This window comes from Rhamphochromis longiceps, linkage group LG9 (genome assembly GCF_057381845.1).
Source record: "Rhamphochromis longiceps isolate RC_006_pf linkage group LG9, R_longiceps_female_GT1.1, whole genome shotgun sequence".
In the NCBI taxonomy this organism is placed as follows: domain Eukaryota; kingdom Metazoa; phylum Chordata; class Actinopteri; order Cichliformes; family Cichlidae; genus Rhamphochromis; species Rhamphochromis longiceps.
In genome coordinates this window covers 32,342,077-32,362,138 of record NC_140565.1, presented here as the reverse complement: position 1 = coordinate 32,362,138, position 20,062 = coordinate 32,342,077, and the positions used below count along the sequence as shown (strand labels likewise).

At 40.2% G+C, this 20,062-nt stretch overlaps 1 protein-coding gene across 1 annotated transcript in view; it reads right to left on the bottom strand.

Annotated features, from left to right (window-relative positions):
• Window positions 1-595: 595 nt before the first annotated feature.
• LOC146662620 (uncharacterized) overlaps window positions 596-20,062 on the bottom strand; it is a gene marked incomplete at its 5' end in the record, with an annotated part of 78,298 nt that continues 58,831 nt past the window's right edge. Inside the window, 3 exons of the mRNA XM_085417898.1 lie at window positions 596-3,824; window positions 4,376-4,972; window positions 5,965-6,561. Of these exons, the coding sequence (XP_085274024.1) occupies window positions 3,249-3,824; window positions 4,376-4,972; window positions 5,965-6,561 (1,770 nt within the window). The remainder of the gene's footprint in view (window positions 3,825-4,375; window positions 4,973-5,964; window positions 6,562-20,062) is intronic.

Sequence of the window (20,062 nt, the reverse complement as noted above, 5' to 3'; positions counted from 1 at the left end):
CTGTTAAAAGGGAGTTTTTCCTTCCCACTGTCGCCAAAGTGCTTGCTCATAGGGGGTCATATGATTGTTGGGTTTTTCTCTGTATCTATGAAGCGCCTTGAGGCGACTTTTGTTGTGATTTGGCGCTATATAAATAAAATTGAATTGAATTGAATTGAAAAAGAGCCATGTGTCAGGTCAAACACAAATGCAAGAACAATCATGCCACTGTGCGATGTGTTCACTGCTACAGATACACATGTGGTAAATGCAGACTACAGATACCATGGCAGTGCCAGAATTGTGAGTGATTGCTAAAAATGTTGAAATGTACTCACTCACTTTTTATTATTATTTGTAAATATGTGTACAAATGGTTGGTTTTTTGTACTGTTTTTATCAATAAATCGCAGCAACAAAGGAAATACACCCATGTGTGTTGATTTCTCCCTAAGATGGCAAACTGAAACACTCCAAGTTGGTGACTTTTGGAGATTTATTTCCCTGGATGATTGAGAATGCATCAAAGTGAACACAAAAGGAAGTTCACAGCTTTTAGCAGCTCCCCCACCCCCTCATTCACACACCCCCACTCCCCTCCCTCCAGAATTCCCAGGTAACAACCTAATTTACATATGAATGACTAGCCTAGCTTCCACTTGGCTGAAGCTAAAGCCTAGCTAAAAGCCATTTGGCTGGTAGGAGGGTTTTAAAGGTAGAAAAGCCAACTGGCTGCTCTCTGGGGCCCTAATCACTACTCAAAACTCATCTATTTAGAATTGCATACACCTGATCTGCTCAGTTCTTATATTTGCTTTTATACTTTTATGACTGTTTATGTCTAAATTTTATCTGCCATGTTTGCTATATATACATTTTTCTTATGTTTTTTATGGTATTGTTTACATGTTACTGTAAGTTGACCTTGATGGTCTGAAAGGCGCCTATAAATGAAATGTATTATTATTATTATTATAAAAGAGGAGTGACTCAAGGCTTTGTGGACTGGTGCCAGCAGAACTACCTCCAGATCAACACTAGTAAAACCAAAGAGCTGCTGGTAGACTTCCGCAGGCACTAACATCCCCCACTGCAACCACTGAGGTCCAAGGTATGGACATTGAGACTGGACATCTACAGGTACCTTGGTGTTCATCTGAACAATAAACTGGACTGGACTCATAACTCAGACGCCCTCTACAGGAAAGGGCAGAGCAGGCTGTACCTGCTGCAGAGACTCAGGTCTTTTGGAGTGAAGGGCCCACTCCTGAAGACCTTCTATGACTCTGTGGTCGCCTCAGCCATCTTTTACGGGTGGTCTGCTGGGGCGGCAGCATCTCTGCTGGGGACAGGAAGAGACTGAACAGGTTGATCAGAAGGGCCAGCTCTGTTCTAGGATGCCCTCTGGACCCAGTGGAGGTGGTGAGTGACAGGAGAATGGTGGCTAAGCTGTCATCCCTGTTGGACAACATCTCCCACCCAATGCAGGAGACTCTGACGGCACTGAGGAGCTCCTTCAGTGGCTGCGGCACCTACGATGTGGGACGGAGAGATTTCGCAGGTCTTTCCTCCCCACTGCTGTCAGACTCCACAACAAAGACTTCAACTGACTAAGCACACACATCCACACATGTGCAATACTCTTTCTGGCATCGTTGTATTATACTCAATTGTAAATAGTATTTGTATTCTATTTTATTCAATTGCATGTATTATTTCATTCTATTCTATTGTGTACAGTATCTCATGGATATATTATTCCAGTGTTTTTTCTTAAAATTTTCTATGCAACTTTGCACTGTCCACTGCTGTAACAAAACAAATTTCCTACGCGTGGGACTAATAAAGGTTATCTTATTTTATGCAACCAAGACTACATATCTCCCGTACTGGCATCCTTACACTGGCTGCGAGTTAGGTTTTGAATTCATTTTAAGATTTTATTATGTGTTTTTAAGGCGTTGCATAGGTTAGGACCCTCAAACCTTTCTGATCTTTTAAATTTGTTCACTCCTATAAGATCACTGAAGTCTGTGGATCAGATGCTCTTAGCTGTCCCAAGGTCCAGATTAAACACAGAGGATAAGAAAGCTCTGGCCTCTCTTATCTGGAAACAAAATTAACAAAATTGATTGAAAAACCTGTTGCAAAAATTCCTTTTTATTTTGTTTTGTGAAGCTACAAACTGATGAACTAGATTACTGGTAGAATGATGTATAAATTAAACATGATTTGCCGTCTTATGCATATTGTATTGATGTATCATGACCAGTGATGTGCAATACCACTGATTTCCTTTCTGATCCAATACCAAGTAAAATTCAGGGTGGTATCGACGATACTGAACCAATACCTAGTAGAAAAATGTATATTTTTTTTATTGTATCTCAAATTTTAGCGTCATCATGATTACAGGACATCAGACTACTTGTTCTTATCACATAATAAAGCTGAATTCATCATGGCTCCTTTAAGTTCAGTAATTACTATGTCCTCTGCCTCATGTAATTAGGAGTTGGTGTGTAGGAGCCATTTTTCTTATTTCCCTGTCTTTAACACTACTAGAAGGTTGCATTTCATTTTATGTACTGGTTATGGCAGTGGTAGGTACAGGGTTATTTAAGGTCAAGGGTAATTCTGTCCAGGTGTTGCTGATGAGAAGGGGCAAACCATTTCCTACTGTGCTTAGTCTAGTTACTTGTTGTCTGTGTTTAAATGGAACTTTAAATGGACGTTGCAAAGGAAATAAAAGTCCCCTTAGGCCCCCTCCTTGATTCAGAGTCTTTCCCTTTTGACGTAAATGGTCTCCTTGACTCTGGTCTCAAACCGGCGTTCCTCGCTGTCCAGGATGTGTACCTGTGTTCCTGGAGGACAGGCGGGTCCATGGACCAGTCCACAGCTGAACACCGTACTTGGGTTAAACTTCCAGTGAAACTGAGGCCACAGCTTAGGACAATAGAAGATTGAAAAATGCTGCCTGGTCTAATGGGTCTCAATCTCTGCAACGTTCAGCTTTCAGAATTTGTCTTAAACAGCATAAAAGCATGGATCCATCCCACCTTGCATCAGGAAAACATTGATGAACTTTGAGCAAATGAAACCACAACTTTAAAAAATGAATTCCCAAAATTAATTGTTTCGACATCTTAAACACAAAATCATAAGTTTTAATACCTACAGCAAGTTTAAGGAAAAATAATTTTTTTTTAAAGATCTTTCAACCTTTTTTCTCAAATATAAAACAGCTGATGACACTGACATGCATCTTACTATGATGGGAGTGATTTCAGCCCTGAGTGATCACGCTGATGTTTGCACAGAGCAGACAATGAAGTGAATGTTTTGGCACATTGGTAACAGTGAAAGAGTTTATTAGTAACGTGGGATCGTTTGTGTTTGGAGTATGAACTGAGATTCTTGAAGCTCTTGTCACACTGGTCACAGCTGTAGTTTTCTTCCATGTGTGTATGTTCATGAAGGTTACGATTAGCTGAATGTGCAAAGCTTTTGTCACAGTGTCTGCACTTGTATGGTTTCTCTCCTGTGTGGCCTCGTTTGTGTCTTTTAAGGTTGGTTGCAGTAATGAAAGATGACCCACACTGATCACAGACGTGCTTTTTAACCCCACTGTGAATCAGTTCATGTTGTTTTAATCCACTTAATGTGCTGAAGCTTCTCCCACATTCTTTGCAGTATTTCAGTTTGTCTCCAGTGTGTTTACGCTGATGTACTTTTAGACTGTCTTTTTGACTGAAAGCTTTTCCACAAAGGTCACAAACAAAGTCTTTCCCACCACCACGGTGATGACAGGGTTGAGAACTGGATCCATCTGTGTCGCTCTGCTTCTAAACAAAGACACAAAGACGGTGTAAGTCAGTCCTTCAACATTTTTATCCTGAACGTCGCCTGAAATAAAGAGCAAATAAAAAACAAACAAAATCATAACTGAAATGAAAATCTGAATAATCACTCAGAGCTGCTTTTTCATGCAGTAGAATTGCCAAAACATCAGAATCAGTGAGCTGCAAACTTTCAGCCCCGACTGTGTCTGTGCTGTCGGGTGAGAAAGGCGACAACTCACTGATTCTAATCCGCAGGTCTGCGCTTTGTGCAGAATCCGTGTACCTCCTCTAGTTTACTGTTTGAGCTGTTTGGTGGTTGTCAAAATTTTGTGAGGTTTCACCTGAGATTCGGGCGTTTTGGGAAAAATAAAATTATATTAAAAAACTCGATTCAGGATTTTAATGAATTGATGTCACGTTATCCAAGCCAGACTCGATTTTAATTGGTAAATCGATTATCAAAACCCACCTCTAGCTGAGACAGTTTAATGAGCAGAGTTGTTCCAAACAGTCAGGCTAAAATGACAAGATAAAAATATAATATAAAAACATACCTCACAGTAACTGCACTTGGAGAGTCTCTTTCTGGTGTGGATCTGTTGGTGTTTTCTCAGGTCATGTGGAGATTTAAAAGTCTTCTCACACAGGTCACATTTATAAGGTCTCTCCTCAGTGTGGGCAAACATGTGTTGTTGTAACTGCGTGTTGGTTATAAACTGTTTGCCACACTGTTCACAGCAGTACACATCATGTCTGGTGTGAATGCGTAGGTGTGTATTTCTGCTCTCAATCCGGCTGAAAGTTTTCCCACAGATGTCACAGCTGTATGCCTTAATTCCAGAGTGGGTAACTAGATGCCTCTGTAAGTTGCTACTGTGAGTAAAAGCTCTCCCACACTGATCACAGTTGTACACTTTAACTCCACTGTGGATGAGTTGGTGTGCTTTTAGGGAAAGCTTCCAGGAAAAAGACTTTCCACACAAGTCACAGCTGAACGGTCTCTCTCCAGTGTGGATGACCTGATGCTGTTTTAGTGAATCCTTCCCAATAAAACCCATCCCACACTCATCACAGGTGTGTTTTTTCTCTCTCTTTCTTCTGTGAGGTTTGTCGGCCTCCTGAGAGCGCTGACTTCTCGCTCCATGTTGGTCCTGCAGTGACAGAGATACAAACAGAGGCAGTGAGTGAAATGCAGTCGTGGAACAAACTCAACCTTCAAACTCCCTCCATTAACACTAGTTTTAAACCTGAAGGTGGAGTGTGGCACCAAACACCTTAAAGGTCTCTTATCCCCACCTGCTGGAAGTTCTAACACATTACATCCAACCTGGTGTTAAAAATAATTCATGACTGTTCAAACACTCTAAAATATTTTTCCTTTTTTTCCTTACTTTTACTCCCCACAGAAAAAAAGACTTTCTACTCATTATATTTTCAAAACAGACTTTTTACTTTTGGTTTGAGGAATTTGAGGGGAGTTATTTCATCACTAAAGGCATCAAACTGATTTGAGCCTGAAAAGTAAGACATGAAAGACAATCCTGATCGTGTACTAATCACCAGGGTATGAAACATAAAAAGAGATGAAAGAGGCAAAACTGTGAGTCATAGTCAGGAGTTAAAGTGAGACGTTGTTCTTCTTTCTTTTTTGCACAGCACCTGAACAAACAGGTAATTTCAAATGCAGCGTTTCTATCAACAAGCATCAGCAAACACACAAACTGTTTGTGTGCAGTTTGTCTCACAGTGTGTTGCTGGCTAAAGGTCCAGCTGCTGCACATCACAGGGAGAGAAAAGAAAGAGAGCTAACTTCACTCAGAGATGGAGAAAGATAAGACACACAGGACAGGAGAGGAAGAAGAGAGGTTAGATTTAAAGGGAAGGACTGCTCAGTGGGATTTGATCAACTGGAGATTAAAGCTTACATGTAAGTCCTCATGTGTTGAAATCAGATATTGGGTCTGTACATGTTACATTATGGGTTTTTTTTTCAGATTATGAAACATGCTGCAAAACAATCTGAGGCAGATTAACTGTGCCGCCTCAGATGCAGTAGAATTGCTAACATGCTAACACAGTTTAATCTGCAGAGTTGTTCCAAACAGTCAGGCTAAAATGACAAGATAAAAATATAAATACATACCTCACAGTAACTGCGCTTGGAGAGTCTCTTTCTGGTGTGGATCTGTTGGTGTCGTCTCAGGTGATGTGGAGCTTTAAAAGTCTTCTCACACAGGTCACATTTATAAGGTTTCTCCTCAGTGTGGGTAAACATGTGTTGTTGCAAGCTTGAGTCTGTTGTAAACTGTTTGCCACACTGATCACAGCAGTACACAAGATGTCTGGTGTGAATGCGTAGGTGTGTATTTCTGCTCTCAATCCGGCTGAAAGTTTTCCCACAGATGTCACAGCTGTATGCCTTAATTCCAGAGTGGGTAACTAGATGCCTCTGTAAGTGGCCACTTTGAGTAAAAGCTGTGCCACACTGATCACAGCTGTACGCTTTAACTCCACTGTGGATGAGTTGGTGTGCTTTTAGGGAACCCTTCCAGGAAAAAGACTTTCCACACAAGTCACAGCTGAACGGTCTCTCTCCAGTGTGGATGACCTGATGACGTTTCAGGTGACACTTGGAAATAAAACCCATTCCACACTCGTCACAGGTGTATGTTTTCTCTCCCTTTCTTCTGTGAGGTTTGTCGGCCTCCTGAGAGCGCTGACTTCTCGCTCCATGTTGGTCCTGCAGTGACAGAGATACAAACAGAGGCAGTGAGTGAAATGCAGTCGTGGAACAAACTCAACCTTCAAACTCCCTCCATTAACACTAGTTTTAAACCTGAAGGTGGAGTGTGGCACCGAACACCTTAAAGGTCTCTTATCCCCACCTGCTGGTAGTAGAAACAAATTACATCCAACCTGGTGTTAAAAATAATTCATGACTGTTCAAACAGTAAAATCATTTTTTCCTTACTTTTACTCCCCACATTAAAAAAAAAAGGACTTTCTACTCATTGTATTTTCAAAACAGTCTTTTTAGTTTTGGTTGGAGGAATTTGAGGAGAGTTATTTCATCACTAACTGTGTTATTTAAAGACTGCATGAAGATCCTCTGCAGGTTAGTGCAGGATAAACAGGTTCGTTTGCTGAACCGTGATGGATTTAAAGTAAAGAACAGTGTGACTGGTGCACAGTGACTGTGGTGCTCATGTCAGAGTTAGATTACATCAAGTGTAGCAGAGATTCATTTAAACTGAAGCTCATGATGCTGACATTCATTCACTGAGTTCCACCTTCATACCAACAGTATAGTGTCTAATATAAAGACAGTGTACTGTCAGTGTAGAGGATGGAAATCAGCCAGGACAGCTCATGAAACATCTGCTGACATCTGGTTGAATTCAGTTGTGTACATCCACAGAGAGCAGCAGGTCAGCTGATCACAGCCTGTACTTTAACAGGGCTCTAGAGTGCGACCAATCTGGTCGCAAATGCGACCAAATTTTTCAGTGGTGCGACTAAAAAAAATATTTGGTTGCACCTGTGCGACCAACTGTTCGGGTAACAAAAATAAAATAAAAATCTCTGCAACTCTCTGTGTGGTCAACAACAGACACACATTATGCCCCTATCGTGGACTAAACTAGAGATGGATCGATCCGATATTACGTATCGGTATCGGTCTGATACTGACCTAAATTACTGGATCGGATATCGGAGAAAAATAAAAAATGTAATCCGATCCATTAAATATCACGAAAGCACCTCACAAAACTTGCAACACACCGTAACTCACCTCAGAACGTTAGCACGTTGGAGCAGTAGGTATCACGTGATAGAGCGGCTGTGGCATGCGGGACCTGTCGGTGGTCTGGATAGCATTTGGAGCTTCGCTACCAACCCGGCATTTCATCTCCGACAAAGTTATCCCGAGAGAAGTAAAGCAAGTGTGTAAGTCCATCTCTGAATGTTTGTAAAGCATTCCTGCGTTAAGCTTAACAAGCGACTGCCTCTTCTTGCTGCTACTTCAATCATGAAACTGCTTAATAATCAGCTGATTGGCTTTTCTGTTGCGAGTCCGTCTCTCTTGTTTGTTTTTGGCCCACTTTGTACCAGAAAGAGGAAACCAGCGGCTGAACAACAGCAGCACGTTTAAGCTTGATAAGCTTTTGTTAGAATTTAGTTAATATTACTTTCTACACCAGGATCTTTTTCTACGTAGCTGACGGCTGGTAACTGTGCAGGGGCGGATCTAGCAAAGTTTAGCCAGGGGGGCCGATAGGGCATTAACAGGGAAAAGGGGGCACAAAGACATACTTTTCTTTCTTATTCTCATTTAAAATGTCGAGCTTTTAATAAATAATTATCTGACACCCAAAGTTTTAATTTGATGTAAAATGAATAGAAGTCAATTACTGTATATAGTGACTATTAAGTCTAATATATATACCCTAGTAAGCTATAGTACTTTTTCCTTTGGGTTCAAGGTTCAAGGTTCTTTATTTGTCACATGCATAGTTATACAAGTATAACACACAGTGAAATGTGGGAAGGTACCATCTGTGCAGTCTGCAATTTTGTTGAAGAAAGATGTTGAATCTATTTAATATTTCTTGAAAAATTATTGATTTCTGTGCATTTTTTTTCACACTGCATCAAATTAAGGTTGATTACGTCGATTAAGCATCATGACGTGGAGCGTGAGGGGTGGTTCCCTATTTTTTATTTATTTATTTTTGTTGTTGCTGGGAGTTGGAACCCTATTAGTTAGGTTGCTTAATATTTATGCTAAGTACTGTTTAAAATACCAGAATAGGGAGGATGGTGTAGGTTTAAGTTTATTAGATTGATCAGTATTGCTGAACTATGAAATATTTTTTTTTGCATACAGGTATAACAGAATAGCTTTAGTGTAGTTGTTGTTTTAAACTTGAGTATGAACTTATACAAAATGCAGCAAGATATTTAAAAAAAACCAGTTTTGTTGATTAAAAAACACTATATCGGATTCATATCGGTATCGGCAGATATCCAAATTTATGATATCGGTATCGGTATCGGACATAAAAAAGTGGTATCGTGCCATCTCTAGACTAAACCAATCAGAGATAGTAAGGGGCGGGACTTCTCTGATTGGCCGTGGTCCAGTTGAAAGTGCAGGTGGAAGTGGGAGGTGAGTAGCTTGAATAAAGCGATATCGATTCATTAAATCCTGAATCGACTTTTAAATATAACTGTGTTTTGCCAGAAACGCCAGATTCTCAGATTAAAGCTCACAAAACAATTTCAACAACAACCAAACAGCAAATGAGAGCAGGTACACGGATTCCACACAAAGACGTAAACACAGACCCGACGCATCAGAATCACCTTCGTCTTTCTCGGCTTTCTCACCCGACGACCCGTAGACGGACACGCTGTCGGAGCTCTGTGTTTACGTCTTTTTGCGCTGATTCTGAGCTGCAGGTTTTGTCTCTCCAACCAAAATTCACCGAGCCAGTAGCAAAAGAAGCAGCAAACTGCGCTTCACATTTGATCAATGTCATCATGAATTTTGCTGTTTTGCTTCCACGACTATTAAAATCACACTTCATGCACAGCTCTCTCTCTCTCTCTCTCTGTACTTCAAGAACAGTTTCACGTCTCCAATCTCTGTTTTCTGTATTATTCATTTGCTTATTACCCAGCAGTCTACCGTTGTTTACAGCGCTGTCTTTTTCTTTTTTTTCACTTAAATGACCTCGGACAAGAAAGCCTAATTTTTCTGTTGTTCAATACTGAAGTAATTTAAACTTTATAGGCAGAATATTGCAGAATATTTTTAAGGTTATCTGCTATAAAAAGCCAGACCAGGAAAATCTCCTTCATGTTTTTCTGTGTTTTATTCTCAGTTGCTTTGACACAAAGGCATCTGCTGTGATGTTCACAATTCTGATGAAGTCTCACATGTATCAGTACTGATAAATGATCAGAATTATAATATTTCTGACTGTCTGAGGCTAAGTTGAATCGAATCAGGACTTTGAAAACCGGAATCGAACGGATTATAGAAATCAGTGATGATACCCAGCCCTAGTGAGCAGCCTAGGCACGACAGAAGTGGATGTAGCTGTAATAGGAAAAGAAGTATTGATAACTTTTCTGTTAAGTTAAGGCCTGATCCTTCTGAAATTCATACCCAGTGCTCTGACATGGTGTCATCAATCTTTGAAAGCTGAAAAAGCACAGTGTATCCAGAAAAACACATTATATTATATCAATTATTATATAATTTGTGTGCGCCTAACTTTTGTGCCGGTACGCCTAACTTTTTAAAGTTAGGCGTACCGGTACGCCCATGGCAAAAAGTTAGTCTAGAGCCTGTACTTTAAGAAAATCTACTGGAGCTCTCAACAGAAATTATTGTGAGCTGTGATTCTTTTCCCCACGCTGAGCCACTACAGCTGATTTTAGGGTTCCCACCTGCTCAATCCCACTTTAACCTCTTCCCTGCTCATGTTAAATAAATGGTAAATGGCCTGCATTTGTATAGCGCTTTTCTAGTCCCTAAGGACCCCAAAGCGCTTCACACTACATTCAGTCATTCACCCATTCACACACATGTTCCTGTTTAGAGGCAAAGTCACCCTCTACAGTGTAGGCAACAGAAAATACACATATGTTTTATTTTCCTTCATTTTCTACTTAACTGATTCAAACAGAGAACCTTTATTAGAAATAAATAGTTTGTACTTCATTTACTAATCTTATTTTATTATTACATTAATAAAGCACAAGGTTCAGTTAACTTTGGATAAAAACATGTGGTTAAAATGTTCTTCAAGGAGCTACTTTTAGTTTTTTACTCTGATTACATTTCAGAGCCTGTACTTTTTCACTGTTACTTAAGTAAAGAAGGTGAATGAATACTTTTACTGAAGTATTTTTAACACTAATATCTGTACTTCTAGTTAAGTATAGAGTAAATGTACTTTTGCCTCTGATCATTTCTATAATATTATTTATATCAGTGATGGCCAAATGAAGCTTTCTGAAACACTGAAGCTTGTATTGAAAAAGGTTCATTACTCAAAGCTTTTCAACACAGTCCTCTTTGGTGACATCTGCTGGCCAAAAATATGAAGAGCAGCTTGAATCTACAAATTATAATATAGAGTTTCATAATAATTGCCCACTCTACAGAGCTCAGCTGACAGCTTCTGTCTGATATCGGGCTGCTGTTGTGGTGCTTTGAACGTGTATTTTTGGGGATGATGAAAAAAATGTTTTGTCTATTTGATTATTAATAATTTTGATGAATAAACCTTCCTTATTTTAACATGTGCTGTGGTCTCTAAAAAACAACATAATATACAACACAGTCATATAACAGGTTGGGAGGATGAGAGTTTTAGACGTGACTGATTATTTGGTGAAACTGTGATATTTTCCTCACCTCCTGTGTTGAGCTCATTGTTTCCTCTGTAGTGACTCAGCTGAGTCCAGATGGCTGAAAATGTTCCTCTGCTGCTCCGTCAGACTCTTCTCCTCCTGCTGATCAGCTGGGACACAAAACAGATCTTTGTTAGGCTCCACACTGCACTGAAGAGTCAAAGTGTCTCATATGTTCATCTGACAACACAAAGTACAAATTTCACTCTGATTGCTTGTAGAAATCTTGTGAGACGTGTTGTGCTGCAAAGTGAGGAAACTCTCTCACTCACTTATACTTCAGGAGGAACTTTGTGACATTGGCTCTAATATTCTAAGCAGCCCTTTACTATGACAGGGCCAGAAAGTCCTATTTGAAGGTTTGGGAGAAGGACCATGTTAAAGGTGGATTGGGGTTTATACACTTTGTTATGATACAGGTAAGGCTGTAAGAGCCTGAGAAGGTGTCCTGAATGAACCTCTAAAACCAGTTTTCAGCTAACGACTCTGCTTCAGTCTGGAAAACAGCAACTACAAGTTTTTAAAGACTCCATCAACAATTCACACCCAGCAACAGCCTGAACAGCTCCTCCTGTGGTTTCCACAAACAGGGACAGACCTCTTACTCCCCCACCCCACAATTTCAACTCCTTCAGCCCCCCAGTCCCACCACCTCCACCATTCCCCAACAACCAATGATTAAAGCTCATTGATCAAATGCTGTGATTGCAGCGACTCACTCACTGTGAACGGTAATCATGGCCATTGATTAATGAGCTTTGATCAGTGGTTTCAGTGCTTTCCTTTGACTGCAGCTGTGTTTGACACAGGAAGACATTTTTACATTCTTCACGATTATACTTTATTCTTTTTGGGGGAAGTGCAGCTTTAAACCTTCACATGATTCAAGTCAACCCAACAAATCAATCTGAACGATCACAGGTGGGAAAAACTTCTGTAGACAAAATGAAATAAAACCCAACATTCAATCCACAACATGATTAAAAACACGATTCTCCCAAATCACCAAGAGCTGCACATTAACCACCACAATATATTTTATTCTCTGTGCTTTCAAATATGAACACTGTTTACTTTCATCTCTGTTTCATTAGTTTTTGTTAACATCTTCCTGTGCATCACTTTACAGCAGCCAGACTCATTAAAATGAGACTTTGTAGGAGTTCACTTCCTCTCATGTGTTCATCCACAGCAGCTGGACAATAAAGTTTATTGTGACCCTGATACTGCAGCAGATCGCTCTCATCCATTTCCTGTTATCACTTCAAATAGAAATGAGGTTGTAGAGGTTTGGTGCAGGCAGAAAAACAGCTGCAGGGACAATGAAAAGACTTTTCTGCTCCAACTTCTCCCAGCATGCTGAGCTAATGATTAGTTGGTGTTTTTCTCCAAACACTCTCTCACTCTTCTCTCAACGTGTTCACAATAAACTGTGAACAGGAGAGCAGCAGAAGACCTCATTCAGGAGCTAAACTCAACATGAACTGAACTCACAGTAAAGTTAGCTCGGTGCTTACCTTTAGATGAGCCCACAGACCGAGAGAAACTCCGCGATGAAGCTGGAAGTCTTTCCAAACACAGGAAACAGATCAGGGAGCAGAGACCCACGTGGTTCACGCTGATCTCAGCTACGATCCAGGAGACAAGGGTGGGCAGATCGATGCAGATATCGATCCAAACGTTGGTTTAGTTTGTTTTATCATCCAAAATCAGGATTTTACTCGCTTGGGATGAAACGGTAACTCCCTCTGCGTAAACTGTGTCCAGCATGTGATCCCGGAACAGACTTCTTCTTCTTTGTATTGGTAATTGGCGGTTGTCAAACACCAAAATGGTGCCTTACCGCCACCAACTGGTGTGGAGTGAAACGTCGATACCAGAATCCTCCCTCAATGTATACTCTGTTTTAAAAACTGGAATAAGGCCTGACAACTTTCACTTCTTGAACCCTTTTGCAGTAAACTTACATTTTGAACAGCAGGCGCGTCAACATTATCCCCCTATTCAGCTTCTCGGCGACTCAAAGGTTTGACAGTCACCAATAGTGGTGATCAAACCAATATGTCCAAATCTTATTCCAGATATGACCACCTCCTCTCTCCTACTCCTTCCTGTGCTTCTCATTTCTCCTACCCTCCTTAAATTTCTTTCTCCCTCCCACTGTTTTTGTCATGTTTCCTTTATTTCTTGCCTTATTATACTCATTATCTGTCTGACAGAAGTTAAAAGCCAGTTCAGTTAACCCATGTTTTGTGGCTTTCTTCACAACTCTGTCGTTTCATTTCCTCTGACTCCATAGTGAGCTGGAATCCATAAAAAGCCAACTATAAGTCCCATCATGTGTATTTTGTTAAATGTTTGCTGAACCTCTGTTAGTACATCTGCTCTACTTTCTGAGTGGCTACACTGTAAACTGGCCAATGAAGAGCTTCAGTCTGAACAAATGCCTGATTGTAACGGTCACATGTCTTCTACCCACTGAACAGCTGACAGTACTGGAAGCATTTCTCCAGTGTGTACTGACGGTCCACCATTGATCCTTTTCAGGTACCACAAATGCTACCCCGGTTTGACTGGCTGTATTCTTTGATGCATCTGTATATATTTGTACATAATTATAATACTGATCAATGTAAGTCTGTACTGTATGTAAGTTTAAATTAAATTCCCTATTCCTGTTCTTCTTCTCATGTAATGTGAAATCTACTGTGGCATCAGTATATTTGGCTCCAGGGGAATTTATCATCTTTCTGTCTGGTTGGGTTTTTTTTTTTTAGCATCTATTTTTTATTATTTGGTAAGAGTGAATTCTGGTCCACACTAGTTAGTGGTGGCAATGCCCCACCTCCTTATTTGCAAAACGTCAAAAAAAAGTGAGCATGCACCAGGAGAGGAAGACTGTGTCCAAATTCAGGGGATTGATACTTCAAATGCCGTATTTGTAGGCAATTATGTCACAGCGATGCGATGAAGGCTTTCCAAAGTCGAAGAGTCCTCCGAATGTGGTGACGAACGTGTCCTACTTTTCCACACATTTCAAGGATGGGTCTGGTGTATCCTTTGTGGCCCACCATATCCCAGGATTCACTGCGAGTCATACAGGAGAATTTTTCTCATAAGAATACCAAACGAAGTAGGAGTTAATGCTGGAGAGGAATACACTATTAAATTAAGTATATGAAAATCTGGTTGTATAAAAGTTACATTTTTGTAGTGGTTGTGTTGTTAGACTTTGGGCATTTGCATATGGTTTTTACAAAATTAATATAATCTTTGTAAAAACTGCTCGTAAACTAGCTTGTATGGTGGGTCTTGTGATTTTTCATGTATTGCCGCTAACACACAGCTGATTTAGATTTTTAGAATTAACCTTTTTGTGATATGCTTTGGTACCAAAGAGCAAACGGCTCAATTTATTAAAATCAGGCAATAACAATCACCTCTTCACTGGGGTGAAGAATCCAGCCACTGTGGCATGGAGGTACAAGAATAAATCAATTTACACATCATATTGATTTGGGTACAATTTATTAACCCTCATGCTGTACAGAACCTGTGGTGTTGTTAAGGTTCAAAATTGAGGAAGGAGAGTACAAACCACCCTTGGTCCAGAAGCTCTTGGTCAAACAATGATTTTTAATTCACACGTGGGAAGATCACTAGAAACAGCAATTGATCTTCAACTTAATCAAAGCATAAACAGATATTTATACCGTCAGGGCTTAAATTTAATGACGCCCCTTCAACGTCACAGATACATTTTATACATAGATCAAATCAAAACCACAATGACTTTTGACACCGTTTAAAAGAACAATTGTCTTCTATCTTCATAACAGGTGCTTCCTGTCACTGCCGGATGCTCGCCTGTCATCCTGACACCTCAGCAGCAGTTCTGCGACAAACTGCTCTTTTTGCAACCCCAAGCAAAACATGATTAAACTTTCACCTATAAATGATTCTCTAACTGAGTGTGTGTGTGTGTGTGTCTGTGTGCTAACCACAATTGCACCCTGTTTCACCTCGCGACTAGCTCCAGACCTCTAACCAGACAGAGAGACAGAAGCCGCTCTGATATGTAACAACTGAAACTATGTATGTGTCCTCTACTAAATAAATGTTTTAATCAAGAACCCCTACTAAAAGCTTAATACAAGAATATGAACATATAAAAGATATTAAAATGAACTGTTGTGTAAGCATGTATTGCAATTCCTTCTATGTTCTAGTTTTCCCTCAGCATGGATCATCTAGACACTCTCACTAGGTGAAGCTTTAGACCATTAATGAACCTGAACATCAACTCAAATAAGCACAGATATGCATTGTGTATAAAATAGTTAGAACTGCACCTGGAATACAAAGTTAACATTATCATAAACATCTTAAGGCCATCTTAAAGCTATCTGTTACATTGTTAAAGCAATGATCAATTTGAATAACCTAGTAATTCAAATGGCCTCGTCTGGCCTAAACTACAGATTATATTATTAATGCAATGGTAATAATGATGATTATTTAACAATAGCAGTAAAATAATTTCCCTGCTCCACAGTGTCCAGATTGTAGATGGATTTAGGGATAGATATTTGATGGCACCTGTGTGTGCTGCTTGCCGTCAGCTGTTACCTGCTTTGTTTTTGCTAGCTTTGTTTACATCTGTTTTCTTCAAAAATGTCTGTACACTTCTGGTTTATGACTTCCAATCGCTACTAAATATCAGAGCCACTGAGGTAGAGCAATTCCGACTGGCCCAAGGACGTGAAGATTTTCATATCCCACCTGTGTTCGAGACTGTACCACTGTTCCTCCGGTGCGATCCACAATGCCATCCCACCAGGAAGAAATGTCAAAGAAGGCGAGGGCAACAGGGCAGTGTATTGGTAAAATTCAAAAATTGCATGGCTGCTTCACCAACGGCTAATCCTTACGCTCTTCTGAACAAATTTGCCCCGGAGATCAAGTTGTTCATCTACGGGCGATCCCTGGAATTGGTGCACCTATTGGAATTGGCCAGCAACCCTGTATTAGCTAGATTGGCTCTGGTTAATGCGAGGTGCTAAAAAATATAAAACCTTTATTTTGAACGACTTCTTCACCACTCATCGCTTAAATCTTCTTCTGGTGACGGAAACTTGGCTAAACTTGGGTGAGTTAAGCTCGCTTTCGGATGTTGTCCCTCCAGGCTGTGAATATCTGAAGTCGCCATGAACTACTGGCCAGGCTGGAGGGCTCGCCATAGTTAATAAAACTATTTCAACTGTCAGCATTGGAATGCTCTTCTGCTAGATTAGGGGATACATTGTCCTCAAAAACCTAAATTTTTTGTGGGGTTCCCCAGGGGTCCATTCTTGGCACAGTTCTCTTTTCAATTTATATCCTCTCTATGCGCTCAATTTTTTTAAAAAACATGGCATCTCACACCATTGTTATGCAGACAACTCACGGATTTACCTGCCACTGAAACATAAATCTTTGAGTCCTTTGAAGGGATTGCTGGATTGTTTGGAGAATGTTAAGGCGTGGATGGCTTTAAATGTTCTCAGTTTAAACGAACAGAAAACAAAGATCATTGTGTTTGGTCCCTGTGACCACTACGACTTTGGGCCCTTAGGAATTTATTTTGAAAGAGCCCTTGGGAGGAACCTAGGAGTGAGCTTTGATAGTAATCTAACATTTGATAAACATATTAATGCTGTCATCAAGACCAGTTTCATTCATCTTCAGCTACTTGCAAAGTGAAGCCAATTCTCTGTTTTAGAGACTTTGAGATAGCTATTCATGCCTTCATTTCATCTCACCTCGACTTATGTAATAGTCTTTACTCTGGTGTTAGTCTGTCATCAGTTAGCCGACTGCAGCTAGTCCAAACGCTGCAGCACAGTTACTAACTGGCACATGGAACTACTTTGAACACCGGCGCCCCCGTGCGTGGCAGCTTGTTACAGCAGCTCCGCTCATTCTCAGCTTCTTTCTTATCTCCTCTTTACTTTTGCCATTTTTTTTTTGTATCTAAAGTTTCAGCTGTTAGATTCTGCAGTCATGGACTACCGTTTTGTGCTAGTCTTGGTTGTCTTTCTCTGTTTTTTTTTTCAACTTTTGTTGGCCGTGTTTGGGAACCCGGCACATGGATATGGATCCTTTGTTTAGTGTAGGTATCAGCTGTTACCGCTGCGTCCCGCAGCAGAGCTGCCGGTGGACAAACACGACATTCCCAGCAAGCTGAGAAGGACACAACGTGGGTGTCGTGCTGGGAGGGAGCGCTGTCGGCAGAGAAGGAGACGCTACAGACCATCTGCCCCTTCTGTAATCACTGGAAACGTAAGATCTTTACCAGGCACGTTCAGAGGGGGGGCGCAAGGGGCTTGAGCACCCGTCCCTTTCCTGATGGGAGCCCAAAGTGCCCGTTTGTTGAGGCATTTTTTTTTATGTGTGTGTACTTGTGGAGTCCTGTCTGTGCCCCTCAAAAATAATATTTAACTATCAATCATAGTTTTTGCTAAATAAAAGGATCTGACTTGCATCAGTCACATGATCGCCATTAACCAATGATTGCCCTTGATGGCAAAACGCTCTGGTTACGAGCGTTCTGCTACATGGACCAGTTGTTGGAGAGGTATTCCAGTATAAAAATAATAATAAGCACAATTGGAATGTTTTGCTGCTGTCAGAAATTTATTATAGATTAAGTGCAGGAGTTGTTAGGTGTGGATAATTACATAATAGTTAATTGCAATAGCAAGTTGTGCCTTGTTCTCAAATGGACACCAAGTGGAGAGTGATAGATGAGATGAGGGGATGTCATATACTGGCATGAATTCAAAATTCTGCTCCTCACATACAAGGTCTTAAATAATCAGGCCCCGTCTTATCTTAATGACCTTGTAGTACCATATCACCTTATTAGAGCACTTTGCTCTCGCACTGCAGGCTTACTTGTTGTTCCTAGAGTATTTAAAAGTAGAATGGGAGGGAGAGCCTTCAGTTTTCAGGCCCCTCTTCTGTGGAACCAGCTTCCAGTTTGGATTCGGGAGACAGACACTATCTCTACTTTCAGTTCTGTTCTAGGATGCCCTCTGGACCTAGAGGTGGTGAGTGACAGGAGAATGGTGGCTAAGCTGTCATCCCTGTTGGACAACATCTCCAACCCCATGCAGGAGACTCTGACAGCTCTGAGCAGCTCCTTCAGTGGCTGCGGCACCTACGATGTGGGACGGAGAGATTTCGGAGGTCTTTCCTCCCCACTGCTGTCAGACTCCACAAGAAAGACTTCAACTGACCAAGCACACACATCCACACATGTGGATTCGATTGTATGTAGTATTTTATTTCATTCTATTCTATTGTGTACAGTATCTCATGGATGTATTATTCCAGTGTTTTTTCTCAAAATTTTCTATGCAACTTTGCACTGTCCACTGCTGTAACAAAACAAATTTCCCACACGTAGGATTAATAAAGGTTATCTTATTTTATGCAACCAAGACTACATATCTCCCATACTGGCAACCTTACACTGGCTGCCAGTTAGGTTTTGAATTAATTTTAAGATTTTATTATGTGTTTTTAAGGCGTTGCATGGGTTAGCACCCTCATACCTATCTGATCTTTTAAATTGGTTCGCTCCTATAAGATCACTGAAGTCTGTGGATCAGATGCTCTTAGCTGTCCCAAGGTCCAGATTAAACATAGAGGATAAGAAAGGTCTGGCCTCTCTTATCTGGAAACAAAATTAACAAAATTGATTGAAAAACCTGTTGCAAAAATTCATTTTCGTTTTGTTTTGTGAAGCTACAAACTGATGAACTAGATTACTGGTAGAATGATGTATAGAATGATTTAGAATGATGTTTTTTCTACAGTTGACAGGCTAACAAACCCTCCTGTGTCAGTGGCAGCTGAACTTCATTCGACCATGACCTGTAATGACTTTGCCAAATTCTTCACAGAAAAAATCCAAAAGATTAGACAAGCAATTGGTACATCAACAGCAGATTCAGGATATGTACTGTGTCCACTGAAAAACAGTTTAAACACTAGAGGTGGGAATCACCATACATCCCGCGATACGATATTATCACAATACTTAACGCACGATACGATATTATTGCAATTTTTTAAAATATTTTGCGATATTCAGATTCTGTACATAAAGGTAAACTTTATCAATATTCATTTTATCTAATATCAAAGTCTGACACTCAGTCTTTCTCTCATTTCAGTCAGTTTTATTGTTGACAAACTGAACGGTTTGTATTACAGTCTAGTCCAACTTAACTGAATGCAACAATCTGGTACAATTATAGCTATTCTGAACTATGCAATTTATGAAAACTATGCAGCCCATTCAGCAACTGAAGAATTAGAAAGTAAATTAAAACAAAATATAATTTTACATTAAGTAAAAAAGTTTTAAACTTAATTAAAATAAAACATGTCTTAAATTAAAATAAGTAAACTGTCATGTTTATTGCTGCCAAAAAAAAAAGTTAAACACATTTGGACAGTGAAGGAATGTCAGGATTCTTGCTCAGAAAAAGGAGCTGATCAACATGCTCTGAAGTAAGAGCATGTTCCAGTCCACAAAAACTTTTTTTGTAACAAAATATCGATTTCTGCTGTCCCTGTATCGATACATTATTAGCAAACAAAATATCACGATGCTACACAGTATCGATTTTTTCCCCCACCCCTATTAAATACCATCAAACAGTTTCACCCTATTAACAGCAAAGACCTGGAGGACATCTTAGGTCAACTGAACTCCTCCTCCTGCTGTTTAGATGTCCTGCCAACAGGTTTTTTCAAAAAGG